Source organism: Panulirus ornatus, chromosome 2, assembly GCF_036320965.1.
Source record: "Panulirus ornatus isolate Po-2019 chromosome 2, ASM3632096v1, whole genome shotgun sequence".
Taxonomy (NCBI): domain Eukaryota; kingdom Metazoa; phylum Arthropoda; class Malacostraca; order Decapoda; family Palinuridae; genus Panulirus; species Panulirus ornatus.
In genome coordinates, this window is record NC_092225.1 from 55,025,325 (window position 1) to 55,040,634 (window position 15,310).

A 15,310-nucleotide genomic window follows, 5' to 3' on the forward strand; every position below is an offset into this window, starting at 1 on the left:
ACGACCCTTGAGAATGACGGTGCGACCCTCGAGGATGACGGTACGACCCTTGAGAATGACGGTACGACCCTTGAGAATGACGGTACGACCCTTGAGAATGACGGTGCGACCCTCGAGGATGACGGTACGACCCTTGAGAATGAAGGTAACGACCCTTGAGCATGACGGTACGACCTTTGAGAATGAGGGTACGACCCTTGAGAATGAAGGTACGACCCTTGAGGACGACGGTGCGACCCTCGAGAACGACGGTACAACCCTTGAGGACGACGGTGCGACCTTGAAGATGACGGTACGACCCTTGAGGATGACGGTACGACCCTTGAGGACGACGGTACGACCCTCGAGAATGACGGTACGTCCCTTGAGGATGACGGTACAACCCTTGAGATGACGGTACGACCCTCGAGAATGACGTTACGACCCCAGAGCTGGACGGTACCAAGCAAGCAGTGTGTGGAACAGGCTGCCATGATGAAGCAGGCCACCAGATATCTCCCCCTTGCCCTGCAACGACCTTTATGATGGGGTAGACCAGCACGACCCTTGTGACCTGACCTTCCTTAAGAGGCCGACATGACCTACCTTGACCTTGATGATGGGGCAGGCCAGCAGGAGGGAGGCCACCCACACGAAGAGGACAGAGCGGCGGCAGTTGCTCATGGTACACAGGGAGCGTGACCTCATCGGGAACACGATCACGATGAACCTGTCAACAAAGGTCATGGGTTTAGTTAGAGGTCAAGGTCAAGGTCGAGACTCAAAAGGTTAAGGTGTCCATGTCGGGACTGTGGATTTTTGGAAGAATATAAATCATGTAAAAAAAAAAAAGAAAAACATTTTTTGATGATAACATAAGCTATGCCATTCAACACTGACCATTAAAGACCGATTTCTCTTAATTAAGATATCCAATTAGAAGGATTAATAAGCTATAGCAATTAAGCCTCTAGGATCCCCCTGAGAATGGTCCTAAGGACGGATAGGATGACGAGCATCATATCTGTAAAATAATTATTCATCATTTATCAAAGTCTATTAAGTGTTATGTTAATTTACATTAAAGAAAAAAAAATTCTTTACTGGGGAGCCTTATTATACGTATATATCCATTTCTCACATGATCAAGAAAGTCTTATGAGCGTTAGTTAAGTCTACATCACAACAACACTATTATGAATTCACTTCTGCTGTTCACAACCCCATAAGTATTATGTCTAGCTATTTCTCAATACCAAGAAAAGGCCTTATTAACAATGCTTGTCCGATGTACACCTGCATATAGTACTCTCGATGGCAACCCGGCCTTACGTCACAGCTCGGGGAGTCTGCTGCCCATACTGTCCACACTCTGGTACCCTCGAGAGATGCATTTCGACCTTACAACCACCTTGAATGTCATTATCCTCACCGCGCTTGCTTGGGACTAGCGTCCGAGCCTACGTGACTCGTTTTCTATATGCCGATTGAATTAAGCGTCTTGGCCAATTCAAACTCGCTTTGTACAACCCTTAATAACGGTCAGGTCAGAGGTCATGCTATCATGCCGTATTGTTATGCTTAAAGGGTTGATCAACTGCCATGAGGAGGAAGGGAGACGAGTATGAGGAATGAGGAGAAATACGAGGATACGAGGCGTTGATAGCGTGAGTCAAAAACCAAACCTCCAGCTTGAATTTTCTTCATGGCTCTTTCATTTCTCATGGGGGATGAATAAATGTACAAGACACCCATTTTTACGGTCTCTGGCAGCGGGATTCGACTCCCGGAGTTCTCGTGGCGATGCTGCCAATGATGGAGGGACCCTTCTGGGAATCAGGAGCAACCCTCCCAAGAACGATGACGTCCCACAGCGCTCGATAGTCCAGCGTCATCAGGACTACGACTTACCCTTCGAGTACGACAACTTCTCCCCCTCCTCCCGGGTACGAAGGCTTAATGCTTGAGTAAAGCAACTTAGAAAATGCTTAAGAACGAAGGTTTAATGCCTTATTTACGAAGACTATATCCTGAATACGATAACATCCCACAGCGTTCGATGGTCCAGCGTCTTCAGGCCCCACGACTTGCCCTTCGAGTGCGACAACTTTAGGGGGGCTACGAAGGCTTCACCGCTTGAGTACGACAGCGACTCTAAAAACCCTTAGGAACGAAGACTTAATACCTTACATACGACGACTATATCCTGAATGATGATGATTTTGGTCACCGTAATTAACGGGCTGAGTTATCATACTCAAGTCACCCCATCTCAGGTCTCAAGTCGTCCTACTCACAAGGTGGTAACAACGGCGTTACCCCCTTCCTTCTACACCACTCCACCTCCGTAAGGTAAACATGTTTAGTGAAGGTGGAATAATTTCCATATCCTGGAAGGAAACAGAAACTGAACTACCGCCATCTTGAATAACAGTATGGGATCCTCTTCCTGCTGTGTAAATCACACCGTGGGATGCTCGACTTGCTGTGTAAATCACGCCATGGGATGGTCAACCTGCTGTGTAAATCATACCGTGGGATGGAGGACCTGCTGTGTAAATCACACCATGGGATGGTCGACCTGCTGTGTAAATCATACCGTGGGATGGAGGACCTGCTGTGTAAATCACACCATGGGATGGTCGACCTGCTGTGTAAATCATACCGTGGGATGGAGGACCTGCTGTGTAAATCACACCATGGGATGGTCGACCTGCTGTGTAAATCATACCGTGGGATGGAGGACCTGCTGTGTAAATCACACCATGGGATGGTCGACCTGCTGTGTAAATCATACCGTGGGATGGAGGACCTGCTGTGTAAATCACACCATGGGATGGTCGACCTGCTGTGTAAATCAAGCCATGGCATCATAGAATGATTGTAAATCGCCTAATTATTATCCTGCGATTCCACAGGCGACCGGCAGAGCAGCTGCGACACGACGCAAGTAACGTAAACCCGACATAACGATACAAATCCTTGGGAGTACGATAACTCAATTCTTCAGTACAGCCAAAATTATGACACTATTGGGATGATGAACCCATTTCTTGGGTTCAATAACTATGCCCTAAGAGTAGGTTATTTTAAGTCTGGAGTACAACAATGCTACTCCTTGGTGGTACGATGACCTTTAAGAACTTCACCTTGAAGTACAACAATTGTTGCCCACTGGTGGTACGATAACCTCTAAGACGAACTTCAGCCCTTGTTCGTTATACAAGTCTTGAGTACATTCCATAACATTACATCTGATGGGTGTAGGATCCCTTATCCCTTTACCAAGATAAATTAGTGTCCAATAAACAGAATACATCTCGAGTTGAATAACGGAGTTCCTTGTGCGAAAGATTACTCCTCTGTACATCAACTTTATCAACGAAGACAATCTGATATTCAAACAAGAGATACACCTGAAGTCCAACAACTCTGCCCTAGTGAATACGATAACTTAAATATGACAACTGTGAGTACGATAACACTTGATGCCAGGCCATACGCCTCGAGTGTGACAACCCTTACATACAACAACGTCCTATCGGAGGAAAGTATTGTGAGTGGGGGAGGAGTCATACACAACCCCCTGAGAGGCCCCCCCCCCAGATAATAAGAACCTTAAACGTTTTAAAGAGAGAGAGAGAGAGAGAGAGAGAGAGAGAGAGAGAGAGAGAGAGAGAGAGAGAGAGAGAGAGAGAGAGAGAGAGTCGTACGGCAAACTGTGAGATGGACGACGGCTAGGCTGTGGGGAAGGATAGTCTGGTTGTGGTAGGCGTGGACAGTGTAACTGCGGGGAGAAAGAGTCAAATTGTGGGGAGGATAATGTGGCTTTGACAGGGATAGTTGTCTCGCAAGGAGGGAGGCTGCTGTAGTCTGTTGAGTGGGGAGAGAGGAGGCTGCACGGATACCATGTATACCATTTATTTAGAATATTTGGGGAGGTTAGGTACACTGTGGGGAGGAAAGTTAGACTGTGGGGAGGTAAGTTATCTGTGGGAAGAAAACTAAGATTATGGAAGAGCAGTTACTTTGTGGGGAGGTTAATCAGACCATAGAGATGATTGCTTGCCTAGTGGGGAGCAAGTTAACCTTAGGCGAGGGTGGTTAGACTGTGGGGGTGATTAGTCATACATAAGGTTGGTGAGTTAGAATGTGGGAAGGGTAGTTAGCAAGGATGAAGGGGAGACAGCCAAGCCATTGGGAAAAAAGATAAGTATGCTGTTAAACGGACCAGCAGATCGTGTGTATGATTAAGGTCCTGATGGAACGATCACCTCCCTCGTGAGGCTTCCACAAACAGCGCTCCAGTCCTTGGTACGGCGCCACGCCCTATGAGGCCCCCCCAGCTAATACGGATAACAATGTTATTTTCTATTCTTAACGTTGGAGGCGCCAGTCACGGGCCGAGGTCCACACCAAGGCCAGGGCCTCAACTGAACTATGAAGAGGTTTATGAAAAGGGATAAGAAGAGACGAGGAGAAGTATTTACGATTTTTTGAAGGCGGTGAAAAACCTCTCTTATAAAATGTGTCAGGTCACAGTTATTGGGAAAGACGTGAGGAGGGTAGAGCTTCGAGGTGTAGAGTAAGAAACAGTTATCAAAACGGCCCATTCTTGAGTTGCCGACGGCCACACAGTAATCATGTGACGCAGCAGCTTGTCGAGTATTGCGTGGTCTTGCTAGTGGTGGGGGGCACACAAGCAGCCAGCTCTCGGGAGCAAAAATCAATGTAATATCTATCGAAGAGGGAAAGCGAACCAACATTAGCAGAGTAGGACAAACAGGTCAAGGTTAAGATTAGCCTGGGAGAGTTGATAAGTCGGACCGCTTTCGACTCAACTCTGTCAAGTAAGGACGCAGAGCTAGAACCACTTCAGATGTGAGAGCAGTACTCCATACAAGGACGGATCAATCCTTTGTACAAATGAAGCAACTGTTCGGAGGAGAAGACATTTCACCTATAAAAGGACTCCCAGGTTCTAAGAGGCAGACTTAACTATTTCTGTAATGTAAAGTTTCTAAGATAGATTGGATGTTACAGTAATAACAATGATGTTCATTGAGTCGAGTGGTGGACTTTCAGATTCGTCAAAGGAGAGAGGAAAGTTGTAAGGAATTTGCGATGGAGAAATAGTCATAAAATGGGTCTTGGAGGCATTAAACTTGACCCGATCTCGCCTAACCCACTGATACATCCTGTCCCAGTCTGGGTTTATTGAGGAAGTTGTGTTGAGATGCAGATCGAGTGAGAGAAGAAGGAGCGGAACTGAAGGCTGTGGGGGAATGCAGCGTTAAGTCATAAACATGTGAGAACATTTGGTTATTTGTAGAAGGAAGGAAATCGTTGATAAAAAGGAGGAAAACTGTAGGAGACTGAACGGAACCTTGAGGGACACCGATGTTGACAGAGAAGGGGGAGCGGCTGATCCCTCAACATCCACGTAGATAGATCGGCCAGTGGGAAGCTAAGTGAAGGAGGGAAGTCAAAGGAATAGAGAGAGCTTTGAGAGGAGACCCCGATGCCACACCACGTCAAATGCTTTGGATATATCAAGGGCAACAAAACAAGATTCGCCAAAATCTTTCAGTAAGATTAGAGAGAATATCACCAGTGGATCTCGCCTTACTGGTGATGAGAGAGAAAACTGTGATTTTCGAAGTGTCTAAGAATATGGGAATGGAGGAGGGATTCAAAGTCATTGGAAATGGAAGATGTCAAAGCAATAGTACGATAGTTAGAGGGGTCAGAACGGTCACCATTCTTAGGAATGGGATGTAACAACGCATGCGTCCAAGGAGAAGAAAAAGTTCTGTTCTTTAAACAGAAACGGAACAGACGAGCAAGCACAGGTGCAAGTCCAGAGGCACACTCTCCAGCACACGGGGATGGACGCCATCAGGACCATAAGCCTTGCTTGTGTCCAGAGAGAGAGAAGCGCTTTTCGAACAGTTCGAAAAGACATCACAGGAAAGGGCATAGAATAAGAGGAGCATCCAAGGTAGAGGTTGAGGAGAAACATGAACCAAAGATAGTCGCTTTATCTACGGGAGAGACAGCTATAGTACCATCAGAGCGGAAAAGCAAAGGGAAGGTAGAGCGACAGAAGTTACTAGAGATGCCCTTAGCTAAAGACCATAGACATCCATCAGTGGATGAAGAGGAGAGAGTACCGCTCACCATATGAAGCAAAGAGCACTTTGCCTCACGTATAACGTGCTTGCAATAATCATGGCCAGTGATAAATGCTGAATGAGAGTCGAAGCCAGGAGGGCTTGCATCTTAACCCGTACACCCAGCAGTCCACGGCCACCTACTCGGGTGGGAGGGAGGGAGTTTAAGGCAAAGTGTAGTGCTGTCAGTCACGTCCCTCAGTGGAGAGAATATTGGCCAAGTTCCTATAATGAGCGGAGGTGTTTACCCCGAAAAGACAAAGCGTGACCGTAAACTCTTCTGAAAAGGACGCTCAATGAGCCTTTGATAGAAGCCTCGATCACGACAGGACTGAGCAACAGTCAACATTAATATCCTGGTGAAGTTATGAAACACTAAGGTACGTATAAGAAAGGTGGCTTAATGATACATTATCTCTTTTTGTTCCAGAAGTCGCGTGAGGGAGGGAAGGGGGGGGGGGGGGGGTAGGTTAAACCTTCCAGGGTCTTCGAGGTCGTCCCCTCATTTCCACGTGTGGAAAATTCGCCAATGGGTCTCTGGTGTGGCTGGAGCCGCTGGGGAAATAAAGCTATTGTGTTTTGCGTCACCAACAGCGAGCGGCCTGGATGTGTCGGGGGTGGGGGGCGCTTCCCAGTTTTCTGTTCATGCATACATTTGTCGTTTCAACTTGCAAATTAGCGAGCGGACCAGCTAGGAGAACATTCCTTGGTATATTGAGAGCGGCTGCGTGGCCGGGGCCGTGGGAGAGCAGTTGGTGAGAGTGGATGAGAGAGGTTGGCAGTACGTGGTTCGCCGGGGAGGTTGGCACACTATGTGGGTAAGGGAGAGGATAGGGAGGGGAGGGTTTCATGGGGTAGGGAGGTAGGGGAGCGGGTTGCTTGAGGGAAGGAGGCATTAGGGATGCATGGGGGAGGGTGGCAGGGGCGGGGGAGATGCATGGCGGAGGGTGGCAGGGGGACAATAGACTGCGTGAGGACAGATGGTGAGTGTACGTGTGTGAGGATGTGAGGGAGGGGGAGGCAAGGGGGAGGGGTAGGTAGCATGTGGATTATGAGGGGTGGCATGTGAGCTGGCAGGTGGGGATGGGGGAGTGGATGTGCCTTTAAAGGCAGGAGACGGGGAAGTACATTGGACTGGGAGGAGGGGGTAGCATGTGAGTGGGAGGAAGGGGTAGCATGTGAGATGGATGGCCGGGTGGGGGTGGAATGTGGGTTGGGAGGTAGTGAGGGGTGGGGGGGAATGTGGACTGGTGGGGGAGGCGGCGGGGGAAAGGGGGTGACGAATGGGTCGAACGGTACGGAAAGTGGCTACATGGGGGGAGGAGGAGGAGTGGGGGAGGGTGGCAGTGTGTAAAGTCAAGCAAATCCGGCAATTAAGAAAGTATTTTCAGGTCGACGAGGTTAGTTTCACACGGCACAACTTACGGGGAAATCTTTCAGAACTTTTAACATTGCCAACAAAATCATTACTTAGTAACCAAAAATGTGTGTGGCGCTTTTCTGCTCAACTCGACACAAACTTGGCGGAAGCTGCTACAAAAAAAAAAAAAAAAAAAGAAGAAAAGCCTGGGGTCAGGGCGGTCCAGCCCTCCGCCCTCAACAATACGCCCGGGAAGTCTGTCGTAATTAACATGTCTGGCAACCCCGCGGCCGCCTGTAAGCCGATCACAGCCAAAGTTTTAAAAGGCTCACATGTTCCTTTCACAGAACTTTACCACCCTGTCCTTGCCTCTACGCGATCATTTCCCCGGCGGGTTTTCACGTATAAGTAAACGATATTGCACGACCTCCTGCGGTGCAGACCAGAGCGGGACTCTGGCGATGTGTGCGTCTTGCCCTCGGAAGCCGGGGACGTGGCGGGTTGCGTCACCCTGAGTCCGTTCATTTCCAGTTCGATGCTGGACGTGATCGAGAGGCCATCTCCCGGGGCAAGAATGTCGCATCACTGAGATCATTTGGTGGAAATAAAAAATAAAAAATACTAAGTCACTTTATCATCTGGCTTGATCGGTGTGAGGCATATATGACTCTGAGGTTATCTCCTCTCTACGTACCTCAGGATCTTAAACACACACTTAAGTGGTCACTTAAAATATCGAATGACTTTACAGAAACACCCAACGACAGATGACCAACTGACGATAACCACTAGCCCCACGGAAGACAGCTGAAGTGCCGAGAAGGTACAAGACATCAATTCTTGTCCTTATAATTCGGGAAGAGATAAATTAAACATAAACACGAATATCTCTCGAAAAGACAATCAAGAAACAAATGGGTGACAACTCTGTAAAGGAGACACTACTCATGTGAGAGGCAGCAAACGCTCACAGGGATGAGCCATGTATCAAAAAATCTGGTCGCGTAAAGAAGCCTAGAAAAAAAAAAAAGGAAAGGCTCCATTTCGCACTGACAAATGGCATCTGAGCCGCCTCCAACGCGAAGCTGAAAAGAAAATGGAGATATTTCCAGGCGGGCTTAAGACGAACACTCCCATCTAAACAAAAGGGAAACAGAAAACGAAGGGGAACAAAAAACAAAAGTCAGAAGTTCCCTTTTATCTTGTTTAAAAGGCCTGCCTTTGAGACACTGCTGGTACTAATCTATGTAAATGACTTTCCTAAGCTCGAATCAGACCTGAATATGTTTGAGGGCGATGCTGAACCCATAAGAGAACTTAGGAGTATTCACTGAACACTGTGACGGCATGCCAAAGAGACGTAGACAGACTCCACCACTGGCCGGATACGTGGTCAATGAAACTGAACCCAACTGAATAAATGAAAACGGGACATTGAAAAATGTGGCTAGGATACGGTTCTTCGCTCGCAGGTAATGTACCTAAAAACTGGATTTTTGAGGCATGTAAACCTTAAATCAATAGGCAAGATGTTCGGAAAGATATATGAATATAAACTCATTTGATCAAATAACAAAACGTATCACTAGTCACCTTAAGAAGACTTGAAGGTAAACTGTGGGAGGATCCAGCGTCGGGCAAATGAGTTCCCATCCTGGGGTAAGGGAGCTAATTTACCGGCAAGAGGAAGGCAGTCAACAGAATGTTCACATCAAGTCATGATGATAACTTTTCAGTCCTTTAAATCTACCTGAAGATGCCTATTTTGCCCAGCTTAGAAATAAGAACTGATTTACATGAGAGTAACGATATGAACGTAAAGATAAACACAAACAGGTAATTACACACACACACACACACACACAGACCCCCCCCCCCCCCGAGTCTAAAACCCCCTCACACTCCTCCCATATACACAATACACCATGACAATATTCACGTTTCTCGTTATTCCTTGGGGGCGTGATGGCGGCAGTTAAAATCTAAGGAAAAGGTCAAGGAGCCACAGGTTGGCACGTGAGAAACTTTAGGTCTTGTGATCATCGTCTTGTTCAGTAAGGGGAAGGAATTGTACATTCGTGTGGCCTGATCTCTAGAACATTCTATATTACCAGACCTTTTCAACTTTTCACGCTATCAGTGTGTGCAATTCTATTTCTTAGTTTAGATCACAAGCTATTCTTAAGACATAAATGAACTTCTTTACATCTTTTCTAACAAGTTGTTTGCTAAAAAAAAACGAAAATTATAATTCAAGAAGTTATTAACATTTTTCCAATATCTATTTACAATATTCACTTCAGGGCTGAACACTATACAAATTGAACAGTTTAAACAACAGAAAATATTACACCTGACAAACGGACATTACTCATGGAATATAATCCGACCGTCCTTATGAAGTCCACGCCCGATGGCAACACCTGCTCAAGCGAACCACATTTACTGGCGAAATTTAAAACATTTATTTGAAGACATTGACCACCATGCAGGTGTTCCTGGCCTGTGATGAGCCGTGATTATGACTGGTGTCTGTGTACTCACGTCCAGAGTCCATAACAAACGGACCAAAAGTCATGCCTCACTTATACGTGACACTTGTATAGTTAAATTATCGCACAGTTGCTCTGGTAAAGTGGCGTACTAAACGACATTGCGAAAAGAGGTACTAGAATGACAGTTTGTGGAAGAATGGCCATTTTCTGCCCAAGCGTGTTTACTCAACACTGTGGACAAGGCTATTATGTAAATACAGCAGACAGTGGGAGGTGCAGCTGGTGGCTAGAGCACTGTTCTTTGATAATGTTTGTTTCTCGGTAAATAAACGAGAATGAGATGAAGAGGAATATACGGAGAGAAGGTGAGGAACTAAAGTAATCACAGGCTATCCATGTATTTAAGACGTACTACATTGCTGGTTGTCATAAGAGAGAGTGAGAGCTTCCAGGTAGGATATCTCGAGCAGTCGACGAACACGGACGTACTAAACAAATATGGCCGACCACTAAGCAAGGGAGAGTGGATGCAGGAAGGAAATATGAGCGTGTGGTATTATCAATGTACTGTGTAGGGGGCCATATAACGGAAACTTATTTGAATAACATATGCATAAACGTTAAAGTATATAACTAACTAGAATGGAAATAAGAGGCGGGAAGAGCATCAGTTCAAGATAAGAGGTATGGTGTTATTGCATGTAGGGCACATAACGGATGTGTGGGCTTTAAAAGCGTGTATCATAAGATAAGGCATTGCATTCCGTATATCAGTTAAGAAAAGTGTAAGAAGGACAGACACTGATAACACTAAGCGTGACAGCACGAGAGTAGCGTTCAATCTGGAGCCGCTAAATGCAAGAGCAGAGGGCGTTCGTGCATGGATGGTATAGTGTGGAGAGGATCTTCACACACTATCCATACCATCACCAGACAAAGTTCAGTACACGAATTTATACCAAAAGTCGCCTCTCACACTTTTTTAATTTCGTTTCTGTATATTCTTTAATAATACTAAAATTACTGATGAATGTGGAGACAACAAAAATTATACAAGCTATTCTATGTTTTTGAAATATCAAGTAATGACAAGATGGGTGGGGTACGAACCCGTGTAGGCGGCTGCCTGGTGCAGAACTACAGTACATGCCCACATCAGACTCAATTCACGGAACAAATTTTGCCTCCCCACTAGATAAAACTCAAGTGTATCTACACAGTGGACAGAACCTCATCACAATATTGACCGTACAGCACTTGTCTAACCCCTACACCACTGGATGCTGAATGCCAGGTTTCATGTCTCTCTCTTTCACTCCCTCCACCACTGCCGACCACTCCTCCCCACACTCTCTCGTCCCTGCCTCTCTTTTCCTTTTTAATTTTTCATTCCAGTTCCTCTGTTCGTAATTTTTCGCGTCTTATCACACCATTTCCCTACGGCCAAACCCTCCTGTCTTTGATCAGTACGAAAAAAGGTGAGTTGCCAAGTGTCGCTTCTGTGGGGGGGACACTTTTATAACAAGAGTTAACGAACAAATACGCAGGGGACTTATCTCCTCCTAAACATACCAGGCACCATATGTCTTCATCAGCATACAGCAAACAACGGTTGATGCAAACAAACACACAGCAATACGGGTTGATGCAGAGTAAACAAAGGTTGATGCAAACAAACACAGCAATAAGGGTTGATGCAAACACAAACACAGGAAACAAGGGTTGATGCAAACACAAACACACAGCAATAAGGGTTGATGTAAACTAAGTGTAAACAAGGGTTGATGCAAACACAAACACAGGGTAAACAAGGGTTGATGCAAACACAAAGCAATAAGGGTTGATGTAAACAAAGTGTAAACAAGGGTTGATGCAAACACAAACACAGGGTAAACAAGGGTTGATGCAAACACACAAGGGTTGATGCAAACAAACACACAGCAATAAGGGTTGATGCAAACACAAACACAGGAAACAAGGGTTGATGCAAATACACAACAAAGGTAGATGCAAACAAACACGCAGTAAACAAGGGTTGATGGAAACAAACAGCAAACAAGGGTTGATGCAAACAAATAGCAAACAATGGTTGATGCAAACACAAACACACAGCAAACAATGGTTGATGCAAACAAGTGAAACAATAATTGAAAAAATTATATTCCAGATTAAATATACAGAGTTGGAGTAATTATTTTCTACTTAATAAACATTTTTTCTACTTCATAAAAACAAAATACTTGTCTTTTAAAATCATAACAGACCTCGTTGAATAACGGTAAAATCTCGCGTCTTTCCTCTCCCTTTGCAGGTCTACAACAGACTGCTGTTGTCACCGTTGCTGTTCCTGTTGCTGCTCCAACGAGAGCCAGGCGCTTAACAGACCCACGGCTGGATCAGACGAGGTCAAACGTAACCAAACAACCCCTGCTTACTGACCTACTCTTCGCTTCAGGTCATTATATTTGGAGCAGGTACAGAACGGGTGGTTTGGTGGGCAGCACATGTAATGCCCCTGTACAGACTGAAGCTCTGGTGGGGAGGAGGTGGTTATGGGGTGGAGGTGGTTATGGGGAGGTGGTGGTTATGGGGAGGAGGTGGTTATGGGGAGGTGGTGGGTATGGGAAGGTGGGTATGGGGAGGAGGTGGTTATGGGGATGAGGCGGTTATGGGGAGGTGGTGGGTATGGGAAGGTGGGTATGGGGTGGAGGTGGGTATGGGAAGGTGGTTATGGGGAGGTGGTGGGTATGGGGAGGAGGTGGTTATGGGGTGGAGAGAGGAATATGGATGGGAGGGAAATACGGGATGGACAAATAGAGGAAGAGAGGCTCAAGATGGGAGGGAAATATGGAATAGACAATAGAGGAAGGGAGGCTCAGGGTGGGAGGGAGATATACCGAAGAATGAGAAATCTAAAGCGTCAATATTCGCGGCCATGTGCAATAATATGTTCTCTCCAAATCACCAGTGACCACCATGTTCACTATGGTGGCACACCCCACCAACTGACCACCTACCTCCTGTGAGGTCGTGGAAGGTGAGTACCGAGGCCATGACGCGAGGAAGGAAGGGGGTTGAAAAATCCCTCCCTCCTGTACTACCACTTCCCAAAAACTGAAAGGGACTAATGGGCCAAGAGGGGATTTTTGGAAAGCCCAGTTCCTGGTGCTACAGCATCAACGCGGGAGATGGCGTACAGGTCTAGAAAATGTGAATATGAAAAGTAATTTGTCTAATGTGTGGACGACAGTACCATGTTTCAGGTTATCACACAGACAAAACATGAGAGAAACCTGAAATGTACTGGTATGTGAACCTGTTTTGCTCTGACACGTTAGGCAGGCGAAGTGACGCACTTTCCTCACACTTGGGAGAAGAACACGGGTTCGAGAACCACCCATGGGATACGTCCCTCGTCAGGTCTCGTGTTCCCATACATTTCTAGTCCACTAACCAAGCGCACCCGAACATCCTTCCAACTTTTCACTTTTAGCATCTCAAAAGTTCTCCTATTTCTCTTACTCTCTTGTCTCACCCATTCACTGTCGAACAATACTTTTCTATTTTTTTTTTCTTCTTCCCTTCCTCCCTCGTCGTTGCTTTCCGGGCTCTTCAACTCCTTTTCTATCCCGCTTCCCAGAAGAGGCAACTCATATCCTGCACTACCATTATCTTCAGTTCCGCCATTCTATTTTCTTCCAAGGCTTTCCCTGAATCTAAAGTCAGACTTCAACAACAGTTCCTAATCATGTTTAGCCTCCGGTCATGGACGACGGCCCTCATGGAAGCCATGTATATATATATATATATATATATATATATATATATATATATATATATATATATATATATATATATATATATATATATATATATATATAGTATCCCTGTGGATAGGGGAGAAAGAATACTTCCCACGTATTCCCTGATTGTCGTAGAAGGCGACTAAAAGGGAAGGGAGTGGGCGGCTGGAAATCCTCCCCTCTCATTTTTTTTTTAATTTTCCAAAAGAAAGAACAGAGAAGGGGGCCAGGTGAGGATATTCCCTCAAAGGCCCAGTCCTCTGTTCTTAACGCTACCTTGCTAACTAGGGAAATGGCGAATAGTATGAAAGAAAAAAAGAATATATATATATATATATATATATATATATATATATATATATATATATATATATATATATATATATATATATATATATATATGGGAGCTGTAGTTTCGGTGCATTATACATGACAGCTAGAGACTGAGTGTAAACGAATGTGGCCTTTGTTGTCTTTTCCTAGCACTATCTCGCGCACATGCGAGGGGAGGGGGTTGTTATTTCATGTGTGCCGGGGTGGCGACGAGAATGAATAAGTGCAGACAGTATGAATTACGTACATGTGTATATATGTATATGTCTGTGTGTGTGTATATATATATGTATACGTTGAGATGTTTAGGTATGTATATGTGCGTGTTTGGACGTGTATGTATATGTCTGTGTGTGTATATATATATGTATACGTTGAGATGTATAGGTATGTATATGTGCGTGTTTGGACGTGTATGTATATACATGTGGGTGGGTTGGGCCATTGTTTTGTCTGTTTCCTTGCGCTACCTCGCTAATGTGGGAGACAGCGACAAAGTATAATAAAAAAAACATATAATATAATATAATATAATATATATATATATATATATATATATATATATATATATATATATATATATATTATCCCTGGGGATAGGGGAGAAAGAATACTTCCCACGTATTCCCTGCGTGTCGTAGAAGGCGACTAAAAGGGGAGGGAGCGTGGGGCTGGAAATCCTCCCCTCTCAATTTTTTTAATTTTCCAAAAGAAGGAACAGAGAAGGGGTCCAGGTGAGGATATTCCCTCAATGGCCCAGTCCTCTGTTCTTAACGCTACCTCGCTAACGCGGGAAATGGCGAAGTGAAAAAAAAAAAAAAAATATATATATATATATATATATATATATATATATATATATATATATATATATATATATAATGGGACTCTTAAGACGCAACTTGCTTAAAAGAAGGCAAGAAGCCAACTTCTGAGGCATATAACAGCTTCACAGAGGAGGTCGTAACTCAGCAGCGACCCCTCCTCCCCCGACGACCAACTCCCCAAGCGGCCAGAAGTGTGAGAAATACTGCCTCGCCCCGACGCTTTTTGTGCTCGCTTCATTACCCAGATCCTCCTCCTCCTCACCACCAGCTCGAGAGAGAGGAGGGGTGGAGGTGGGTGGGCGTCCTCTCAAGGACGAGGGAATATTCCATCATAAGTTTG

General features: G+C 45.3%; 1 protein-coding gene across 2 annotated transcripts in view; it reads right to left on the reverse strand.

The window, feature by feature from the left end:
* Window positions 1-15,310, reverse strand: part of LOC139756542 (galanin receptor 2a-like) — a 175,539-nt gene that overhangs the window by 91,667 nt on the left and 68,562 nt on the right. For both annotated transcript variants that reach the window (XM_071676115.1, XM_071676106.1), the window contains exon 4: window positions 586-709. In XM_071676115.1, the coding sequence (XP_071532216.1) occupies window positions 586-709 (124 nt within the window). The remainder of the gene's footprint in view (window positions 1-585; window positions 710-15,310) is intronic.